Here is a 23,809-nt window from a genome sequence, read left to right as displayed (position 1 = left end):
GGCTTTGGGAGCTCAGCTAAGAATTCAAATGATTTTCAGAGAGTGTAGAAACTGTGGGATAGCTACAGGCGTCAGTCGCCCCTCCCTCCGTGAGCGTCCATTTGATTCTTTGGCTTTCTGGTACGCTTGTCTCAGCTCCTTAAGTTTCACGCAGCCCTGTGTTGAGTCCCTGTTGTGGCCTCTGTCCATGGCCTTGGAGATTTTTTTTCAAATGTTTTGGCATTTTTGTCTATTGGAACGGAGTTCTGATAGAACAGATTCATCGCCCCATACAGAGATCAGATTCAGTATCTCCCATACGGTCCATGCTGGAGCTCTTTTTTGATTCTGGGACTGCATGGTCACCTGTGCTGATCAGCTCTCCACGCTGGGCAAACAGGAAATGAAATTCAAAAGTTTGCGGGGCTTTTCCTGTCTACCTGGCCAGTGCATCCAGGTTCAGATTGCTGTCCAGAGTGGTCACAATGGTGCACTGTGGGATAGCTCCCAGAGGCCAATACTGTCAAACTGTGGCCACACTAACCCTAATTCGAAATGGAAATATCGATTTCAGCGCTACTCCCCTCGTCAGGGAGGAGTACAGATATCTATATTAAGAGCCCTTTATATCGAAATAAAGGGCTTCGTTGTGTGGACTGGTGCAGGGTTAATTTGGTTTAATGCTGCTAAATTCGAGATAAACTCGTAGTGTAGACTAGGCCTCAGAAGATGTAGGGAGCTGTGTTATGCAAAAGCTGCATCAATCACCTAAATATATCCAGGCTATTGCTTTCACAGAATAGTCAAATAGTGAAGAAAATGAGATGGTGATACAGTTCCCAGAGAAAACAATTGTCTTCCAGCATATTAAGAGTAAAAGTGTATAATATGCCCAGGAAAGCTAGAATGTGTGGATTTTTGACTGCAGCGTTAATAGTATACCTTTTTAATTGAGTGAGTTTTTGTTAACATTTGTTTAATAAATTAAGTCTTGAAAGAAGTCTGCATGCACTATATGTCCTTTCAGTACCAGAAGTATCTATTACAGAGACTTATGGCTCACAAGAATGCGGAAAAGTGTATTACATTTTCACAATTTATAGTTCTTGCTAGTGTTCATTTGCTTTCAGTGAGTATAATGTTTGAACAGGGTGAGGGTAGAAGGTTAAAAATGGCATTTCCAAAATTTTCCTTCCTTCCTTCCCCTTTTGCCTTTCTGAAATCAGGATAGAATCCACTTTTTGAATCAGATTTGTGTACCAGAATCTATGCTTTGGCTTTGGTGGTGAAAACCTTTCAGATTCACATTCCAAATTAATTCAGTGATGTTTCAGGTTGTGTGCAGAATGAGGCAGACCCTAACTCTAAGGAAAGGGTGAACTACCTGATGATCACAGTGGAGTGTTAATTATGACATTAGGTTTCAAAATTAACTGTTGGTTAATTACTGCTAGTAATTTTAACAGAAATAACCAGCTAACTTGCTTATTTCACAACTTAAAATAGCCTCCCATACCTTCCTATGTTCCAAAATCCTAAACTATCCCTCGCTTTATTTATTTCAAATCTCCAGTTTTTCCCAAATGGCTGCAACAGCTGGACTAATACCATTCTCTGAGTGTGGCCTAGAGGATAGAGCAAGGGACGGAGACTCAGTAGACCTGGGTTTTATTCCCAGCTGTGCCACTGACCTGCTGGTTGACCTTAGGCAGGTCACTTCCCCTCCCCCTCTCTGTGCCTCAGTTTCTCCATCTGTAAAATGAGGTAATGATATTGATCTCCTTTCTAAAGAGCTTTGAGATCTACTGATGAAAAGCATTAGATAAGAATCAGTTATTGTTGAAAATTAATGTTCCAGGTGAATATAAACTTAATTTTAATATGAAATTAAATAATAAAAGGCATATTTCAGTTTATTCATTCATTTTACTCTGCAAACTCTCCTCCCATTTATTTAACGTATCCAGAGCTACTACAGAATTTCTAGTCTTCTGCAACACTCCAGTGCAGCGTTTAGGTCAAGCTGCAAAAAACATATGAGACCATAGTACTATACGGTACTACTCTCAGTGCACAAAATCATTTGTCTGAGAAAATATTATCTTCTTCTAGGCTCTCTAAACTAGGGAAATGAGGTGTATTTAGCTAACATTAGCTGGTTGTGTAAGAGCTTCCATATTGTTTTATCACAAATACGATCAGTATTGTAACTGACATAGGTTGTTCATTCTGTTTTTGTAGTTACCATCTGCCTCATGTGCCTGACCTTTTAGTTATTGCTCAACCAGACATATTGACTAGCATTATATGGGGGTCAGTAATTTAAAAAGCTAAAATTTCTTTACCCACCAGACAGCAGGTTTCCAGAAAGTGTTGTTTGTGTATTTCCATTCTCATCCAGTTCTCCTCTGGATTGTATGTAAATAAACATATATAATATTTATATATCTGTATGGTATGTGTGTTTATAAGTGTATATAAACAGAATTACATACAATTAAGGTATGAAATTGTATGAGGACTATTGTATAATTGTGTACAAGGTAAAAGATATTAAAATTACATGAATAAATACAAGTATATTTAAATACTATGTAATATAAAGATGCTTAATTATACCTCTTATAAAACTATCCACGGGGCGTGGGGTGTGTATATATATATATGTATATATGTGTGTGTGTGTATGTATGTGTGTGTGTATAATATATATATATATAATGAATGTGCAACTTTAACTATGGCATTTCCAGACATTTTGAGAGATTAACTATGTAACTTTAACTTTCTCCTCATTATATTGCCTCTGCAGATCCACATATTAGGAGTAGCAAGCACTGTCTTACAAATTGCCACCCCTCTCAATGCAGTAAACTATCAGGGTCATGCATGTGCATGCTCCTTGGATGCAAAATAAAATCTCTACCTGATAGCAATCCCTCATTTCCTCGCTTCACCAGCCTGAGCAGTCACAATCCTAACCTTCTCCCTGCACAGGATTAGTATTACTCTTTTTTTTAATTGTTTGGTAATATTATGGCAGACTATTACTTGAATAGGCAGGGGGGATCTTGGTCTGGCTATGACAAGATGCAGTAAATCTCAGGAATGGTGCACCATGAACAAGGTCAGTGCTTTCTCATCTACTTCTGGAGGAGTGAAAACCACCTTAAATTGTTACTATGAACAGGCCTGAGTGGTCTTCAAAGGAATCAGTGATTGGATTTTTTGTTTTGTTTTTTTTAAGTGGACTAATCCATATGTAGACTTGCTTGTCACAAACTGGAACACACAATGTTCAGTGTTCTGTGCCAGAGAATGTAGACACATTGAAATGGCAGGACAGGACCTGAGTGATCTTGTTCACTTCAACAGATGTAGTTCTTGGAAATGTTATCCCTCGTCAGGAACCTTCTTCAAGCCCAAGTCTCTCCTAAAAGTGTGGTTGCTGGGCTGTTGAAGCTGGGGTCACTGTGGGTATGTCTACACTGCCATTAAAAACCTGCTGCTGGCCCGTGCCAGCTGACTTGAGCTCAGGGGCTGTTTAATTGCAGTGTAGATGTTCGGGGTGGAGCCCTGGACTCTAGAATGCAGTGAGGTGGGAGGGTTCCAGAGCTTGGGCTGCAGCCTGAGCCCAAATGTCTACACCTCAATTAAAAAGCCTCTTAACCTGAGACCTGTGGCTGGCCAGTTCCAGCTGACTGGGGGTCTAATTGCAGTGTAAACGTACCCTGTGTTTCTTTAGTCAATCACATCTTTGCTATTGAAATTATGGGAAACATCTTCTAATCTAAGGAGTCATGTTGGAGGAAGTCTTTTCAAGTTGATATAGAGTCTAAACTTAAGGCTGGTCCAATTCTGTTCCATTGGCTGACTTATTTTGGAGCATTTTATGTCTCATAAAGACAATCCTTTGTTGATTTACAGCTAAAGTGTACATAACTATCTCTTCTTACCTTTTTACTGTGCAGGGGATGGGGCCAAGTCTTTTTCCCCCCTCTTAACCTAGTAAAATGGCTTCTTAAGGATAAGGTAGAAGTATATTCCTAGATTTGTAAATGGATGAGTTTGTGGTATTTAAACTTAATTTTCACAAGTCTCCTACAATTTGAAAACTCATCTACCTATTCCTTCACATTGCACGTTCACAGTTTTTCTTTGTGGCTGTAACATTAGCCAAGAGATTTCTTTTCAACAGCAGGCTCTGATGACACACACGCTTGATCCTGTTTACACCTTCTCCTAAGGACCAAAGTAGAGTTGATCTCCTATCATTTTGTTTAGTAGAGTGGTCTTTGAATTTTACTGAATCAGTCAATTACTTTACCATAATTTTTCCTTTCACATCTTCATGGTGGAATTGGATATATAAAGAAATATGATTAGTTTTTATCTTGATAGGGCAAACTTTTTTAAGAGGGCTAAAAGATGGTTAGATTTTTTGTGAAAAGCCACAAACAAGCTGTTTCAGTTCTGCTATTTGCAGCTCATTTCTTGTTTGTACAAAACATTATTCTCTCAATACTCAGTCTAGATCAGATGTTCCGTTTTGAAGAGTAGTGCTTCAGTCTTTTCAATTAGCAGCTTTCCTTCAGAATTTTCACGGCTAGCTAGTCATTTCCTACAGCAGGCTTCATGCTCAGGCAGTGTGATAAAGGAGAGACGTTACCTAGCAGTAACTTTTTTCTGAATGTATTGCCTCTCCAGATCTATCCTGACCCCTCTTGTTTGGAGAATTAAGAGATGTATCCAGAGCTGGAAATTGATAGGTATCTAGGGCATGAGAGCATCAGTTTAAATTACTCAGTTCCTGTGCAGTTTCTGTGTCCATGCTCCCCATTACAATTGCAAATGTGGCTAGTTTTGTGTATTACATAAAGTTTTAAGTAATACATAATGTTTAAACAGTTGCTATCCCTTTTAAGTATTAAGTTGCACAAAGTATAAACACCCCCAAGAAGTTCCATTATTTAAACAAGTGTACAGGGTATTAATTGTAGTAAGGTTTTCCTCAGTGACTAACAAAAATGTGTAAAGCTTGTTCTTGTTAGCATGTCTCTCCTAGGTTTGTAGAATATTGCAGAATATTGGAGTTCCCCGTTTCAAATAATGTGTCTATTCATTCTCTACAGGATAGCTGATAGTAAAAGACATTTTATTTTAGTTTTTACTCCCCAGATGTGCTTTTTCTCCTCCTTTCCCTAACTTCATACTTATAATTTATGGTTACTACCAGTTCTCCCAGTATACTGACTCCTGCAAGTTACCTGCCTGTGGTGGGTTTACTTTGCCTCTCCTCTGGGTCCTGCTGTTGCCAAGTGCCACTCTGATAAAAGCGGCATTTTCAGCTTTGTCATTAGTTTGCAGTCTTGTAGCCAACTTAACTAAGGCAGAGGATTTTTGCTAAAGCAGGTGGCTGGGGGATGACTGAAAAGTTGACTTCTCTTCCTTTTATGCATCTCCTGAACCTCTCTGAGAGACGAAAAGCAAACCAAGTATTCTAGGTTGCCTGAGCTCCCTTATCCCTATTACAGTGAGGATAACTGGCCTTTGTTCTGTAGCAGGCCACCAGCTGGCTTCTGACATGCTATTCATGGTACTATATTTTACAAGTTGTTGGAACAGCATATTTTTTTTCCAATTTTTAATTATATTTGCATCCAGTGCTCAAAGTGCGTGTACCCTTAGTATAAAAACATGTTGGTATTTAGGATAGTGTCCAATAAATTGATCCCTCATAGGTCCACTCTACTGCCTCACATGAAAACTCTCCCTCCAGCCCAGTCCACTTGCTCCTCTTTCCCCAGTGCTCAGGAAGAACTTTAGAAAACAAATAGGCCTTGTAGAGAGCCCTGGAAGTAAAATAATACTTTTGTCTGAAGCATGAAGTAGATTCCACAGTCCAGAAGCCCTCACTTGTAAATGTCGTCCTTCCATCCTTTCTTTGTGTGACTAGCGGCTGTTTGCCTCATGTGATCTCAGAGGTATCTCATGGGGGAAAGGTAATGAGAGATAACCAGGAGCCAACTCATTTAAGGCCCAATTAGAGAAAATCACCGTAAATTTCACTAAGAAATTAACAGGGAGCTCTAGCCTCACTGCATTGATTCTAATCCGGTACTAACTGGAAAAAGTCAGGAATCACCATATTAGAATCTACAACTTTATGGCTAAGTAGAAATGATAGAAATGTATTTTTGGTCACTGCTGCTATGTAACTATCCAGAAGTATGTGGGGATCCAACATGATTTCCCCCACCCCCAGATTTTGAGCTTGAATAGCACAAGGTGAGCACTCTTACTATTCTTTTGTTTTCTCATGTGTGTGTCTTTTGCAGTTAAGTAAAACCAAGAATATCAAGATATGCCATACACTGTTCTTTAATTTCTGTAATCCCATTTACAGACCATAGCTCTTCCAAGTGATGTTTCATCCACAAGGTGTTCCTAAGTGATACATTTTGCATTTGGCTTTCTGACTTTGTTGAAACACGTAAAGACTAAGCAACATTCACACCTCCCTATTGGATTACACATCTGAGCAGTTTCAAAAGCTCAAATTAATCCTTCCCGTGTAAGTGAAAATATTAGCTTGCTAAATTGGCTCAAAAAAGTCTGCCTCTTTTTATGGTAATATAGAACTTTATGATTTTTGCACAAACCACTCTGAGGGTCTGTCATCACGTAGATGGAGGAGATAATGCATAATGTTGATATCAGTTACTAAAATGACTAACTGGGCTCACATTCAGAGATGTGCTTCATGGTTATGATAGCAGAAATTGGATCCAAATGTTGAGAAGTTTTGAGTGTAACAAATTTAAGCCTGTCCAGTCAATTTCCTCGTTTTTATTATTCTAATGGCATATGCATAATGAATAACTGGTGTATCAGTGTAAACACTATCAAACTTACTTAAAAGCTCTGCCTACTGCATTATCAATAAGTAAATAACAAAAATAACTTATCTAAGTAAATACACAGCTCTAAAGCTATGTAGTGATTTTTTTTTATGGTCTCATTGAGATTAGTTCTTAGTGATCTGTGCAGACTATATACTCATTGAAACACTAGCATATTAAGAAAATATACTAGCTATTGCTAATTATAAAAGACATGTCTGAAATGCCTTTATTTTAAGCTCTGAGTGCAGGGCATAAGTGGATGCAGTTCTTACAGATTTCACTTGGTTATTAAAATGAATTTGATCCTCTATTTCAAGTGCTTTCCTGTGTGCCGAAAGCAGATTTGCAATTGTTTTCTAATACACAGTTATATTTGGAAATCCAAAGGGGTTTTTTGGCTCATGGAGTTGTTTCTGTTTACTATTGCATTTATCATAGTAGGACAGTCCTCTTTTCTTTCATAGGCTATGGGGAAATTTTCACTGACTGAGTACCCAAAAATCTCTTTCAAGTAGCTGTAGATAGAACAGTTTAATTTCAAGTGAGGTTGGTACCTCAGACACCTGCGTCAAGCCAGAGCTCATAAACTGAAAACTAATATCCATCCACTCTCAAAAATCTCTTTGGAGACCATGTATCATGCTAATTTTGGCAAAGTATACAAGCATCTTCTAAGAGAGAGTAAGCAGAGAGAGACTGTGGGGATACTTTTCAGTGATTTTTTTGGCTAGACATATTAACCTCAACTTTATTTGTGTAGCAGCTCATATTCAGTTTCAAAGGACATTATAAACCTGAGGATTTAAAAGTTTCATATTAAGCCATACTGGAACTTGGGTTCCCACAACCAATGTTTAAGTATTAAAGCGTAACAGAATCCTCTTAATTATGATTTTTCTTATTTTTGAAGGCTCCTGACAAGTTATATAGCAATTTAAAAAAAATTCACTTCCCCAATTAGGGGCCTCACTTAATGGTTGCAGACCCCTCTCCTTGTTTATAAAGAAGAAGGGTTTGCTCCATCATTAGAAGGGAACGCCTTGGGATGGGTTCAGGTGCTAGAAGAGCCTGACAGAGGAGGAAATTACTTGGGCAAGGATTAGGCGAAGATGGGAGGGAAGAGACGAATTCTTAGTGTTACCAGGAGGAGAGCTCTCAGTAGGTAAAGTTGAAATGGTTTTTTATTACTTCCTTCCAGGCTTGGTGGTACATATGTAGCATTTCATCTTTGTGAGCAACTCTGAAGGCTTTCCTCTCCAAAACCTAAATATCTTGGACATGGAAACCAGCTACAGACGAAATTGTATACAGGGTTTAAACTGACACTTGCCACGCTAGTTTTGAGAAGCTAGTGGGTAAAAAGAACAGGAATTTCAGTTAATCAGAACAGAACTTACATTTTTTCTGACACTTCAGATATGATTTATTTTGATAGTGTAAGTAATTAAAAACAGAACTAGTTCTGTAAACAGACTTTCATTACAAGAAAATTATATTCTTTAAACTTTTGTAGAGAACTGGCATATTGCGTTCAATGTAATAGAAAAGGAGAGTGCAGAAATAATTCTGATTGTTTTATCTAATCGAAATATGATAGTATCTTAATATTTTGAAGTTTTTATACAAGCTCTGACATTTAGCTTGCTTAATGTAATTTGTTTTTCTTTGTAAAGATTTGAGCTGTTTCTTTCTAGCATAACTTAAAATATATTGTATATTTTGCATTAACCAGGACACGAAGTATTTTGTTTCAGACTATCCTTTCCCGATGTGGTACTATGGCAAATGAGATCAGCTATAGTGCTCAGGGTGTTTTCAGTGAAGCATCAACAACATTGCAAACCACTCCCTCCCCACCCCATCACCCATATTGATCTGAATTTGTTAACTTTCAGGTCACTGCTCAAAACTTTTTTTTTTCTCCGCCATGTCTTTTCTGGGCAAATGGCTGAATGTTTTGTGTTTGACGATGAGCTTCTAGTTTAGGTCTCTTTGAGGATTTCATATTTGAGACATTAGTCCTAATTTATAAGTTCTGTGTATATATACCCACAGCTTCACATAGGTGCATTTTAAATTACTAGATATACATAAATTCCTACAAAAACAGTAAGGTGGGAGTAAGGTGGCAGCAGGGAGATGATGTAGATGATGATTAGCAAGGGAAGGCACATAAAGCTAATAAGTAGAGCCGTGTGAATAACTGAATTTTCAGCTCACAGGCAGTTTAGAAAAAGGGGGGGGGGAGTCATTTGGGGTTTAACAGAATCTGACAATTGTGAAAATTTTGGCAAATCAAAAAAAAATCCACTTTGAGTTGAACGCATCCTTTGGCATAGGGAATAAATGGATAATTTATTCATCATTAGAATTGAACCAAGTAACTTACTTCACTAATAGTATGATGCACTTGGACATGTGTTTTGATATTTCCTCCACTTTTGTAATCAGTAGTTTAATTGGGTTTCTTTGATCATTCTAGAGGTGTGTTTGATGCTTCTCTCAAAATGGCTGGGTTCTATGGACTGTACACCTGGCTCACTCACACCATATTTGGAATTAATATTGTCTTCATACCATCAGGTAAGAACCAAAACAAATGTTATTTATTTTACAGATGGTAGCTATGTATCCTTTTATTGTGCAGTGGCAGTAGTGATTAAATATTGCCTGTATAAAGATCTTCGTTTGAAATATTAATAATTACACATGCAAACTATGCCAAAATAACTTTAAGATTTCAAATTCAAGCACTCAGAAGTAAGGAAATGCCAGAACTAAGGTTCGTTGTGCGGTCCTAGGCTCACGAGACATCTTGTCCTAATCTACTCCTTTGCCTCCAACAGTCCAGTTTTTGTCCCTTCTGCAGTCAGGCTGCTTCCTTTGCCACGCTTTGAGAGTGCCATTTGGGGGTTGTCATTAAGAGCACAGGAGAAGGGAGGCTTTTTGGTGTCAGCCTCATTGCCTGGCCCCACTCCAGCCTGGAGCAGCCACAATGGGGGAAGCCTGTCTTTGCTCCTGTAGCCCTGAGCTAGAGAGAGCATGTGGTCTGTGGAGATGGCATATGCAAAAGCCTGTCTGTCTCTCACACATACAAGCTGTGAGGGGATGAGCATGCTCGCTCACTCTGTTGTGTTGGTGCATGCCCCATCTGATTGACATTAGCAGCGGTAAGAGTCTGGAGCATGCTCAGTGAGGACAGAATCTTTTTTTTTTTTTTAAAGCACCTACATTCTCTGAAATCTCTACTTTTCAAAGACTTATAGGTCAGTCAAATTTGGGCATACGTCCTGGGGACAGCAAAAGCCACATCCCTGACAGATTTCCAGTCCCTACTCTAAAGCATGGGATGGTAGAGCTGTTCAAAGAATTTTTTCCTAGCCTCATTTTTGGAAATGCTGAAGCTTTTATTATGCGGGGGGAGAGAAGGCCTGCCTGAGACAGGCAGATGACATGACATGTAAAATTTCAGTGGAAATGGTTAAAGTTTAGCAAAGTTGTAAGCAACTGAAAACAGGACCTGTAAAAAAGGGAAGTGTTGGGCAACCGTAATAACGGGTAGCTTTACGAGCCCTGTCTATAATAAAAATATAATTTTTTTTAATTTCCATATGGCTGATCACAACTGTATTGGTGTATAAATAGCACTCATGGGGGCATTCTGTGCCGAAAAGTTAAATTCTGTGCCCAATATTTTAAAATTCTGCACAATTCTATCATGTCTATTTGTCAAAATAACACTACATAATCATGCCAATTTCAATTTTTGTAATTTATTTCAAAATACCTGTCAGTAAGAATGTCTGTAACAATACAGACACACACAAAGATTCCCCTAGAAGTAGAGAGTTAAAGAAACGTCTGACAACCTAGTTCCTGTTTCTCTACTCCCTTCCCCTGCCCAGAGCCCAGCTGTGCGCCCGTACCCCCCAAGCAAATACATCTGAACCCTCTCCCTCCCTCCCCAGAGCCCAGCCACGGGGACCCCCCTTGCCCAGATACCCTTCCCCCCAAGTTCAGGGATCGAGAGGGAGAAACAGTCTGATGTTCAGTCTTAGGCTTGCATGGAGTTTCCTAGGCACTACCTTTTCCGTCCCTCAGTGTGTACTGGGAACTGCAGCTGTCAGGAACCCTTTAGCTCCATCCCCCTCCCCCCAGCAGTATCTTCTATGTGTGAGCTGGACTCTGCTGGGTCCAGTGGCCCCTAGTGGTAGCCAGCAGCGCTGCGGCCCATTTCTGTAGGGGAAAGGAAATTCTGCAAGCACAATGTTAATTTCTACAAAAATCTGAATTGCGCAGTGGCACAGAATTCCCCCAGGAGTAAAATAGAAGTTTCTACCTTGGGTTGAAAAGACTGCTTCTCCTGCTTGGTGTTTTTTTTTTTTTTTTATTCACATCCATTTTTATGTCACAATCAAACATTTTTTATATGGAAAGAATTTAGGTATCAGAATTTTGGAGAAGGTATAATAACCAAAAAAAAGGAAGAGCTGTATACTCCAAAGGCCTGATCTGCAACTTTTTTTTGTTCCTTATTTTAAGTGGTCCCATTGATTTAAATGGGACTATTTGCACAGTAAAGGTGACAGAATCTGACCCGAAGTATTTTTTTAAAATATGTTTTCTGATCTCTCCTTCCTAACTTCTGACTTATGGCGTACTCTATTATGTTAGCATTGGCAGCAATACTTGGAGCTGTTCCATTTCTGGGAACATACTGGGCAGCGATACCCGCAATTCTAGATCTGTGGCTCACCCAAGGAGAAGGATGCAAAGCCATTTTGCTTTTGGTTTTTCACCTGTTGCCAACGTACTTTGTAGACACAGCAATCTACTCAGATATATCAGGGTAAGTGTCTCGCTGAAGACCTCTCAAAGCATGCTATTTTTTTATGTTGGATCACACTCTTGCCTTAATTAACTTTTGTCCAAACTATAGTGGTGTTTTCAGTGTTATAAGCACATGAACAGATTTATTGAGACCATATAATAATAATAATCTAACTTTTCAGAACGTCAGTACTACCACAATACTCTCCTCTCTACCCAACCAGTCAGCAGCAGTCTGCATGTATAAGTCTTGCATCAGACCCTGAAAGTCAGCCAACTCTGGCTTTGCTTGAGAAAGAATCAAAGCAAATACAGGAGCATAGGAATTGCCATACATACTGTATCAGACCAATGGTCCATCTAGTCCAGTACCTTCACTCTAGAACAGGGATGGGCAAACTATGGCCCGCGGGCCGGATCCGGCCCTTCAGGGCTTTGGATCCGGCCCGCGGGATTACCCCTGGTGGTGCTGCGGGCCCGGCGCTGCTCTCAGAAGCAGCCCCTGGGCCGGGAGGCAAAGGGCTCCATGTGTGCACGCAGAGCCCTCTGCGCCCCCCCACCCCCAGGGGCCGCAGCACTTCCTGGAGTGGCGTGGGGACAGGGCAGGCATGCAGGGAGCCTGCCTTGGCCCTGGTGTGCGCCACTGCCACCCCAGAGCCACTTTAGGTAAGCGGCACTGGGCTGGAGCTCAAACCCCTTCTGCCCCCCGCCCCCCAACTTCCTGCTCTAAGCCCTCTGCCTGTACCTCGCACCCCTCCTGCACCCAACTCCCTGCCCTGAGCCCCTTTCTGCACTCCTGTGCATTCCAACCACCTGCCCTGAGCTCCCTGCTGCACCCTGCACCCCGTGCACCCCAACTCCCTGCCCTGAGCCCCGTCCTGCACTCTGCACCCCTCCTGTACCCCAACCCCCTTCCCTGAGCCCCCTCTTACACTCTGCACCCCTTCTCTGCCCCAATCCCTTGTCCTGAGCCCCTTCCTCCACATCCTGCACTCCACCCCCCCTGCCCTGGCCCTGCATACAATTTCCTCCCCCAGATGTGGCCCTCGCCCCAAAAAGTTTGCCCACCCCTGCTCTAGAATGACCAGTACCAGATGCTTCAGAGGAAGGCACAAGAAACCCAGTAGTAGGCAACTACGGATTAATCAGTCCATGGCGAATGTTTCTTCCAAACTCCCTTCACGTGGAGGTTGAATTATGTTCTGTACTGCGTACACGTGTGGTCTCCTCATCTCAAAAAAGATATACCGGCATTAGAAAAGGTTCAGAGAAGGGCAACTAAAATGATTAGGGGTTTGGAATGGGTCCCATATGAGGAGAGATTAAAGAGGCTAGGACTTTTCAGCTTGGAAAAGAGGAGACTAATGGGGGATATTATAGAGGTATATAAAATCATGAGTGGTGTGGAGAAAGTGAATAAGGAAAAGCTATTTACTTGTTCCCATAATATAATTTCATTTGGTGGCCCCTAGTTCTTAATGGGCAGCAGTTTTAAAACAAATAAAAGGAAGTTCTTCACACAGTGCAGTCAACCTGTGGAACTCCTTGCCTCAGGGAGGTTGTGAAGGCTAGGACTATAACAGGGTTTAAAAGAGAACTAGATAAATTCATGGAGATTAAATCCATTAATGGCTATTAGCCAGGATGGGTAAGGAATGGTGTCTCTAGCCTCTGTTTGTCAGAGTGTGGAGATGGATGGCAGAGGAGAGATCACTTGATCATTGCCTATTGGGTTCACTTCCTCTGGGGCACCTGGCATTGGTCGCTGTCGGTGGACAGGATGCTGGGCTGGATGGACCTTTGGTCTGACCCATTATGGCCATTCTTATGTTCTTAAGTAGGAGTACCAGAGTTTGGGGCTCTCCTTAAGAATGTTCTGGCACTAACCACCAGATGTAAAAAATCTAGGAACTACAAGTCAGATTTTTGAAGGTATTTAGGTTCCTAAAGATACAGATAGGCACCTAGCCCCCATTGTAGGAGTTCAGAACCTACATGCTGTTGGAAGTCCCACTACGCACCTATGTGCAACTTGAGGCACCTAAATACCTTTAAAAATGTGGCCCTAACAGCTTGAGCTTCCCTCTGATTTCAACGGTTGAGAGAGAAGAGAAACTCCAAACCTATGTAAGGTCAAATCCAAACCCTTCAGTTGCATCCAGAATAATAAGCAGGCAGCTGAAACTTTCAGCTTTCCAAGTAGAGCGCATTACAGTGATCTAGTCTGGAGGTGACAAAAAACTCTGGTGGAGGTCCACATCTGCAAGGAATGGTCCCAACTTTGTAGTGATGTACAGATATAAAAATGTGCTCTTAGGCACTGCTGTTGCCTCTGCCTTTAGGAGTAATTGTACATCTAGTAGAACTCTTAAATTATTTTAGCCAGATGCTGGAACAGCTTAATTTTTATTATAATGCACCTAGGTTTGTTCATCAAATCAAAGCATTAGGTAGACTGTTTATTTCTATTCTGTGGGAAGACAAGATTTGCCATAGTCTTAAAATCTTTTGGTCTCATCCAACTGAGCCACGTAATGATACTGTGCAGAGAGAACTGGTCCTTGAAAATATACATAGGCTTAAGTTTCTTCAGACTATTGCACTGGTTGTTTTTCTATGAATTTGTTCTAGTAAGTGAAGTATAAATTACTACTCTTCTCCAATGATAGATTATTTGTGCTTGTAGGGACAGTGGTCATTAAAAAGCCAATCACCTCATTCTTCCATTAATTCATTAGAATTTTTTCAGCTGCAATGAGATGGCTGTTTACTGCCTATAAAATGCCTCTGATAGAGATGAATTTACCAAAGGTCAGAGAAGAAACACTACTGTTCCCATTAAATAAAACAAAAACACTCTGCTACATTGTAGATTAGATTAAGTGCATTAGAAATAGCTATAATTGGGTTATGCAGGGTTTTCTAAATGAGATACAACTAATATCAGTTTATACATCAGCAACTTGTTGGAGCAGCTGCCTATGTAATTTAACCAGTTGGACCAAAAAAATTAAAGTTGACACAACCGTTGAAAAAATTTACAAAGAGTTAAAGAATTCAGCAATCAGTCACAAGTCCACTTTTTTTAGTGAGGGTAACAAAAGAACTGTCTAAATCCCACCCTCTCATAATCAAATTATCTACTCCTGCCCCTTCTGCGTATTAGATCTGATTTATGTCACAAGTGAAGCTGAGTTGTGTGTTACGTTTTGAGCTCCCACTCTGTGCAGTAGTGACAAAGATCAGAACAGCAATAGTGCAAATGGCATAAGTCGGGACTGTGGTGCGTCTTTGGTGCTTTGTGTAGCAGTTTGACATCAACCGCCAGAACTCTGCCTGGCTAGCCAGTATTCTCATTCCCTTATATTCAGTTCCAAAACCACACCGCAAAATGTGTACTACTTATTTTACTACAAGCTTCTCCACACAGTCCCTTATTTATTGTCAGTATGCTGGCTTATGTGCTGTAAGTATGCGGAGCAGGCTAGGTTTTGGTTTTTGCATAATACTGTTGGTTGGGTTTTAGTTTTGTGCTTTGGAACTGTTCCATTTAATTTGAACTGCTAAAGTATGGCAGTGGGGGGGACGTACAGATAAAATATTCTCATTTTGACCCAATTTTAATCATCTCTTTAGGACACATCACTTAGGAGTGGTTTCCAGATGGCTAGATTAATTAGTTGGGGTCTGGCGAGGGTGTGTGTGTCTTTTTTTATTATTATGTATGTATGTATTTATTTTATTTACTAGGAGTGGTAGAAAGTTTTGAAATTTTGAATAATTTTTTCCCTGATATTTTTAGATATGTTTGAAATTTCCCCTCCTCTTTTTAAACAACTATAGAGCAAGGTTTAATTTCAAGTTTCAGCTTAATTTTGAATTTAAAAGGAAACTTTTTGAAAATAATCAGATATTCCTCCTTTTTCCCTAACCCAGCTATACTCATGGATGCCTTTCCATCATGCATTTGTGTGTGGGAGCATGCCAAGCCTTTAATTATGTGGTTACCTCCCTGCAAGCGGCTTATTTGCAATCTTTTATTTGTAGTGTTGGCTTCTTCTGCTGTAGGATTTGCTTAGCGAAGCAGGGCTTTAGTATTGGCAGTATTTAGAATGGCAGCTTTAGTATTGCTGTATAGAACAGTGATGGGGTGATAGTCAGGCCTTAACACACAAAGGCATCATCTTTGAGATACTTGCTACAGTCTTTGAGAGCAGTTGTTATTAGACTGCTCCCAAGCCTGTGTTTCCTAGATGGCTTTATGATGCTTTACAAGACAGCTAAAATTGAATGTCTGTAGATATTTTCATTGGTTTACCCATTACCATTCTGCAAATAAAACTAATTCCAAAGAGAGAATATGAAATGTTGTGAATCTACAAACTACTCTTGTTAGCGTGTGTACAGCTTAGAGCACACATGACATGTCATCATTTAGTAATTAGAGGTTACATGAAGACACATGTTGCCAGCCATCTTATAAATTGTAATTCAAAAATCGTTACAAAGATTGTGTTTTATGATTAGCCTTGAGCATTTCATTTTGAAACCCGAAGCCTACCTAGAATCAACTACTTGTAACAGAGACTTCTTCAATATGTGGAAAGTGTCTACTACATTGTGGACATTACCAAGACCAAATACTAATGAATAATACTAGAATGTTTGTACTCACAACATTTATAGCAATCTCTAGTTCCATCAGCTTGATATGCTAAATAATATTTTCTAATCAATCCACATTTCCATAAATGATATTATTTGCTGTTATAAAATATTGCTCTATAGTAATTTATTCTCCTTATGCTGTAATTCCAGAGGTGGCCATCCCTACCTGACAGGCCTCGCAGTAGCTGGTGGAGCATATTACCTAGGATTGGAAGGAGCGATCATAGGACCCATACTGCTTTGTATACTGGTGGTTGCCTCTAACATATACAGTGCCATGTTAGTGAGTCCAACAAATTCAGTTCCCACCCCATCACAAACACCATGGCCTCTGCAGATATATCAGTAAGTAATAGATTAGTGTGATGTGGAGTGAATCACAGACTGTGTAAGAACAAACTTATTATAAATAGGAAACTATTCATTGTGGGTTTGGGGAAGGGTTTTAGGAAGAACTTGTTATTCTATAATACTCTAGAAATAAAAACTAGGGGGTGGATTGTGGTTTCCAAAGCAGTGTAATGCATGGGACTGCAACCATTGATATAAATAACATACCGGGGCAAGATTAGCAATTGTGGGCTTGATCCTGCATTTTACTCATATGTATAATACCTGTATCTCCAATGGGGGCCACTCACATGAACAAAAAATAAAGATTAGGTCCCATAGCAAATTTCTGTCTAGTTTTGCAGTTATGTTCTAAAGCTTTCCATGTTTATGCAGTCTCACAATATACGGTAATCTTGCAACGATGCATTTTATCATCCTCTTCCCTTTCTTTGTTTGCTCTCCCTCAGTAAGTGAATATTTTCTTTCAGGCCATCTAGAGAGAGTCCTGAAGAGATGAAAATAGCCACAGAGTGAGATTTACACCATCTTGCACCTGATCAACATGAAGTTGTCACTCTCTTCTACCTGGATTGAGTTCAGAACAGTCGTGGCCTTCTGTCCCTCTTCCAGCTGTGCCTAGTGACAGCTCATAGTTAAGCACAGTTTAAAATAAACCCTCACATCTGCTGGCCTTACATTATTAAGCACTTTGCCTTTGCAAGAGAAACTGTCTGCTTCCCATCACTTTGCATATTAACACACAGACTTAAAGATCAGATGCCTTGTGTGTAGTTTTTTTCTTCATACAAGAAGAACAAGTAATACCCACTGAATCAAGGATGCCATCTGCTGAAATGACTAACTTGGCTTTTATTTCTTTGGATGTTTGCATTGTTAGACTTTTAGTAATTTTAAACAAGTTAAATCCCCAAGTCTTTTGTTGCTGAAATCTTTAGTTGATCGAAGGGTGTATTTACTTGTAGAGATGCTAAAACTTTTAAAGGTGTGAAGCACCTGCTATTAAAAGAAAATATGGTATAATTATCTGCTGCTTCTCAAAGCATTTCTTTTGAGAGGTGTGACAGTCACCATTCAATTAATAACACTTGAAGCTTATTTATGTATACACTAATAGTGTTTATGCTGTCAGGGAGTTATGCTTCCACTTGAAGATTGTGTTAAGTGTAGGTTATCCTCACGTGGAATAGGAGTATTTGTAAAAACAATTTAATCCTTGAGTTCACTTTTGCAGTTAAACTTAGTATTCTGTTTCGATTTATTGGTAAAGCTTAATTTAATGCACTCGGGTTTCAGTAAGATGATGTACACAAAGTCCCAATGGATTCTTGCCAAATTTAACCAAAGGACTTAAATATTTCCAGGCAGAAGTAATCTTGGATTACCATATCTAATTACAGTATTTGGAAGATGCTGAATGATTGTGTTGACACAATTTTTTTTTATTCTCATTTATTGAGAAGTAATAATCAAGAAGGTGAGAGATGATGGGGGAAGGGGGAAAGCACAAGACAAGCAGAGATCTCAAATTCCTAAAATGTGTTCTTGTCCTGGGCATCAGATTGAAGTACACTAGAGCATTTTTTTTTCTCTTTTCCCCCAAACTGTAGTTGACCTTAAATTGCAGTTTTAGTGGCACTGAATGCTTTTCATACCTTGGTTATTGATGCAAGTTTGAAATAGTGGTTTATTGGCACCAAAAAGTAATTACATTCTTTTTTGTGTAAGTTCTTAGACTCAAAAGACAAATACGTGAGCAAAAATTTTTACCCCAAATACTTGGTCAAAGAATACACTCAGATCATCCGACACCAGGTACAATACAAATAAGATGCTATGTAGGTGGTATGGTTGTTTTTTTTTTGTTTTGTTTTTAATACCAGAGCAAAACCATTCCATTCCTGAGTGACTCTACCTTGACTTTATGGCAGGGTTTCTTCTTCTGATTATACAAAATACAGGCCATGTCATGCACTTCATCTGTCCTTGCATTATAAAACAGCTATAGTACAAATCTGTCCATACCCAGTCCCAAGGATCTGGTTCAACCCAAGTGAGAGAGGTTGTTATAGATAGCTACTAGTTTTTTGACATGACCATACATGTGTTTATAGATAATATTTCTAAGATTGGATCCTTTGTGCCCTATGTATTGCAGTGTTTTGAGATCAGTTCAGTGTGCTGCAATGCATGGGCATAATATGTGTAGTTCTGGATGGAGTAACTGTCCTAACTTTGAATTTCCTTGCTTCTGTGGAACAAAGTTAGACTCTTTACATTATTCAACATCATTTTGTTTCATAAATGACAATTTTGGAAAAAGTCAGGATCTCACTAAGAGTATCAATATATTCCTGTAGTATACAGACCAGTATATGAATAATAGACTATAATTGCTCTTGGGGAAATTGCTACGTTCTGTTATATTAGTGTATGCTACCATGCTGAGCAGCATTACGTATCTGTTTTGGTTAATCAAGTCATTGTGTACCCAGGCAACTTTTGAAAAGGGTTGTCACTTGAGAGAGAAATGCTTTAAAATGTATACAACTAACAAGAATCCACAGGCTTTAATATTTTTACACTTTTCTCTTGCTGCTTTTTGCTCACTATTAAAGATTGTGGTAAGTGTTTTCTACGTAGATAGCATGTTCACATCTAACCTGATCTTTCATAACCCTGACTTACTGAATTTGTGATGTCAGTCATTTCCATGCTACCAGATAGTGATCTCATAAACAAAGGTTGATTTCTTTACTATAATCACAGAGAAGAATCTCTGATATGAGGAGAGTTCTTTTTGAAACACAAGTATCTTCAATAATAGCAAAAAAATTAATAAACTGAGAAGACATGTTGTTGCTATTTTGAAATGTTCCTTTCCCAATGTGAAAAAAATCCATCAGTGTGTTTAGCATTGATACGATACGCATTGTCTATTTGTTTTTATGTATGCATTTTTTTAAAAGGAATACTTGAGGCTTCCAGTCTCTAACTGCAACTAATATTTGCCATTAATAACACAATAGGAAAGCTATAAATGCATGGTAAACCTAGATTTAAGATCCCATACTTTGTGCCATGTCTGTATCTGAGAAACAAAGAATGTGTCCCATATCCCTTTGAGCCATGAGGCTCAATGACAATATAATAATGAGTAAACTCTGCTTTTAAAATTACCATGTCAAAATACTCAATCACCCGCATGCTTGCTTAACAAATGTAAAAAATCAGAATCTTTACATATAGATGCCTTATGGAAAAGTATATGTTTTTAACATAATGTCTGTTAGTGTTCAAAAAACAAATTGTCACCAGGAACTAATGACCTGCACATTTTCATTTTCATTTTTAACATCCATTTTCATTTGTGGAAACATACATCTGAAATGTGTTTTTTTTTTTAAATCAACTTTCCAGCAACTTAAAAATTACCAAACTAATTTTATCCATGTTATTCTTTTAAAAAAGAAAAAAAAAGGGGGAGAGAACAATTCTAAATATATTCTTTGTATGAAAAGAAACATCTTTGAGTAATTTTTAACCCAGTTATAGATCCCAGGAAATATGATTTATAGACCCTTCTTTGTGCAGTGGCATTCCGAATAGGGCCCTCCCTCTACTCCATATTTATAGCCTCTGTCACAATGAGGATTTAGTCTGGATCTTCTTGGCATTACCATAATAAAGTGTTTCTAGAATAATAGTCAAATTAAACACTCTGTGTGCAAGTACAAAATCAGTCATTTTAATGAGTTGTTAAAGGAATGCTTATTTTTATTGGTTGTCATGAGATGGTACTCAGCAGTGAAATAATGATGACAACATAAGGTGTGTCAGCCATGATGCTGTCATGGTTTTTCTAGCACATTAGATTTCTTAAGTACTAAGTTATCAATAGCTCTATCGTACTAATGGTTTTTAGCATACATTTCAGTAGATTTATTTCCTCCTTTTTTATTAAATTGGAGTGTTTAGGCACATGAATTGTAGTTAATGATTATTGGATTATGAAACCAAAACTGCAGACTGCAATAAAAAAAGTTGTAGAAAATTTAACTGCTGTCTCCAGTGTTAGCATCCAGTATGTTTATCTTAATTTCAAAAAAAAAGTTAATACAGCAAAAATGTTAAATCCTCTATTAAAAAGATCGAGCCTAAATTCAGCAATAACACCTTTGTAAAAAATGTAAAAGAAAATTGGGTCCACAGCTAAGGTTAAACTCTTCATCTTTAGAAAAATATTGCTGCAGTGCTAATCCCTGGCTCTAGGGTCATTAGACTACTTATAAGGCTGCCTCCCCAGTAGACTTAATACAGCGAGGCTGGAAGGACACCATGATGCAAGTGTCCAAGATGGCACTTCACGTCCCCACGTGGCAGCATGGCCCACCATCACCTTCATACATATATAGACTGTTTGTGTTGTGTGTGTGATGTGTCTGCTTAGGCGCAGACACCCTTACTTCAGAGCACAATGCTAGACTCACGGTCACTACTGTGAAAATAAACTATAGTTTTTTTTAATGCATTTGCATTAAAGATGTGTATTTTTTTTTTAAATTAAAGTTAGAAGACTTTATGGTTAACATCAACAACATCATTTAATTTTCTGTAGACAGTTTCAGGGAAGCCTGTAGTCTTAAAAGAGAGAATAATGGTTTCCACTCTCCTAGTTACAGTTGACATGCCTTAAACCTACAGATGGATCTTCTCCAGAACTCACTTCTCTTATTTGGTTTATTATATGAGAGTAAAAACAGTATTTTCTCTTCCTTTTTGGGCACTCCAGAATTACAGAATGTACCAATGCAATTCCCCTTTCATTCTCAAGTTTTCTGTGGGGAAAAAAAATGGCCTAAAGTTTGTAAAGTCATGTGGATTTGATCTTTAATCGGGCATTGTTTCTTACTGTCAGTTTGTTAGATTCCTTCATGCTTTATGATGAATGTGTACAAGTATTCTATGAAGGTAAAGCAGGTATTTTATGAAGCGTGAAAAATGAGCTAAGTGTTTTTAAAAATCAGAAGTAATGAGCATATTCAAGGATTCCACATTACGGGGGTTTTTTTAAGTGTATACATAGTCTGTTTTTTCTTCAAATTATTTTTAACTGACACACTTTCTTTTGTGATTCCTAGGAATAAAATGTTGTGTTGCCTGTGTATATAGTAGAAATAAACATTTTCTGGAACTGTCTATATACGGTATACAATAAATAAGTAAAGAGACTGGGGAGAAACTAGCAAATATCTGATCAGGTGACTAAATAAATTGTTCTGATGTAATAGCGGTACAAAACTAGTTAACACCAATCTTTCTAGTAACAGCTCAAGAACCAGAATGTAGAGCCTATTGGTCCTGACAGTAATTGCACTGGTCTACCAGAGCACTTCTAGCCTTAATAGGTCATGAAATATCAGGCTTTCAAATTCCCAAATGTTACTCTTTTTTTCTCCCCCACTTATAGGATGACATTTTAGTATCTGGTATTTATGAATTACTAGACTTGGAAATTGTTGCTTTTCCTTTTGTAAAATAGGTTCCAAGATTCAGAGGGTGTGCTGCTACAGCAGTCGGTCTGATTCAGGAAAGCATTTCTCTCTAGGACAACATTTAAGCAAATCCCATTGAAGTCTGTATTAAAGCCATGTGTGTGTTTCTGTGCTGCCCTAAATAGTGATGGACTTAAGCACATGTTTAAGTGCTTATATTCTAGTACTGAAGATGGCAGCATTTAGAATCATCATTTAGATGGCAGCATTTGGAATTAATGCAGGTGGGGGAGGAAAATAGATCTGACACCTTTCCAATGGAATACAGCATTCATTTTATGCTCGGATGGGTTTTCAGTCTGTTGAATTTAAAACTGTTTTACTCAGTCCAGTCTTGGTTGTGTGTGTGTGTGGTTTGTTTTTGGTGTTTTGTTTTATTTTCGTCACTGGATGAGGGTGAACTATAACAAGTCTTTGACTTCTAGTAAAAGTAATTTTCATTCCCTGCACAAGGCTTTGACATACTCACAATGTAACAGCATGATACAGAGTTACATCAGAACAAAAGTCTGCTCAATGAAAAAACAAATTGACATCCAGGTCTTGGTGCTGGAATAATAAATAAAACCACCACAGTTGACTCTTTGCTGCTAGTCTCAGCCCAGAGCACCTCTCTTCTAGAAGTCCCTTGTCAAAGCAGTGTCAGTGAAGATTATTGCTTTCTTACTGCCCATGACTGACTTGCTCTGGGGATGGATGTCTTCCGTCTCCAGTGTCGTCAATCTGATGTATTTCACATGCATTAAATTCAGTCAAATGTTCACCTTTTTAAAAATGTAATAAAATGTTACTCTGCAGCATTCAGTGAAAGTTAAGACTTTTTGTTTTTGTTTTTGAACTGAGTAAGAGCTAAGCAATTACCATATGTACTCACCAATATTTGGTGTTTTGGTAGGAGGGCAGCATAGCTTCTTTTCTGTATATGTTAGTTTGTCGAAAACATAAATCCAAAGAAACTGTATAACCAAACTAGTCTTAGAATCCAATATTAATGTCACCACAGATGTGTTGAATTACAAAGCATCGGTTATTGTGCCTGACTTGAGGTGTGCATTCCAATTTCAAGTTATTTGTGGGGATTTGGAGAAGTAACTTCACTGCCCATTGTCATGACAAATTTGTGTGTAAATTAACATGTGATACATCTTCAGAATAAGAATTGCGTTCTAAAGTAATAATACCTGAACTGGTAATTTATAGTAATGATTACTGCGTGTATAATAGTTTGAAAAGATAATCCCTGTGCCAGTCTGTGGTGGAACAACAGAAATATCAGTTGCTATTGGTAAGAACTCTTGAGCAGACTGAATAATTATTTTAAAACGTAATTTATTTTTGACTACTCAGAACATTTTGTTTCCTAGCAAATAGGTTTCCTGTAGCAGCTATTAAAAGCTTTTAACACAGTATTGTATGCATGCCATAGTCCTTTGCAAACATAATGTTTAATATGTTTTGAAATAAAAATCTGTGCTGAATGTTTAAAAGAAGTATGGGTCTTTGTTAATGGTTGAATAAAAG

General features: G+C 38.6%; 1 protein-coding gene across 1 annotated transcript in view; it reads left to right on the top strand.

Annotated features, from left to right (window-relative positions):
* Positions 1–21,932, top strand: part of LOC120397277 (transmembrane protein 245-like) — a 132,827-nt gene extending 110,895 nt beyond the window's left edge. The window contains exons 14-17 of the mRNA XM_039522976.1: positions 9,367–9,467; positions 11,559–11,733; positions 16,533–16,727; positions 17,204–21,932. Coding sequence (XP_039378910.1) covers positions 9,367–9,467; positions 11,559–11,733; positions 16,533–16,727; positions 17,204–17,249 — 517 coding nt within the window. The 3' untranslated portion in view covers positions 17,250–21,932. The remainder of the gene's footprint in view (positions 1–9,366; positions 9,468–11,558; positions 11,734–16,532; positions 16,728–17,203) is intronic.
* The last annotated feature ends 1,877 nt before the right edge of the window (positions 21,933–23,809 follow it).

This window comes from Mauremys reevesii, linkage group 2 (assembly GCF_016161935.1).
Source record: "Mauremys reevesii isolate NIE-2019 linkage group 2, ASM1616193v1, whole genome shotgun sequence".
Taxonomy (NCBI): domain Eukaryota; kingdom Metazoa; phylum Chordata; order Testudines; family Geoemydidae; genus Mauremys; species Mauremys reevesii.
The sequence above is the reverse complement of the archived record's forward strand: the minus strand, read 5'-3'. Positions and strand labels throughout refer to the sequence as shown.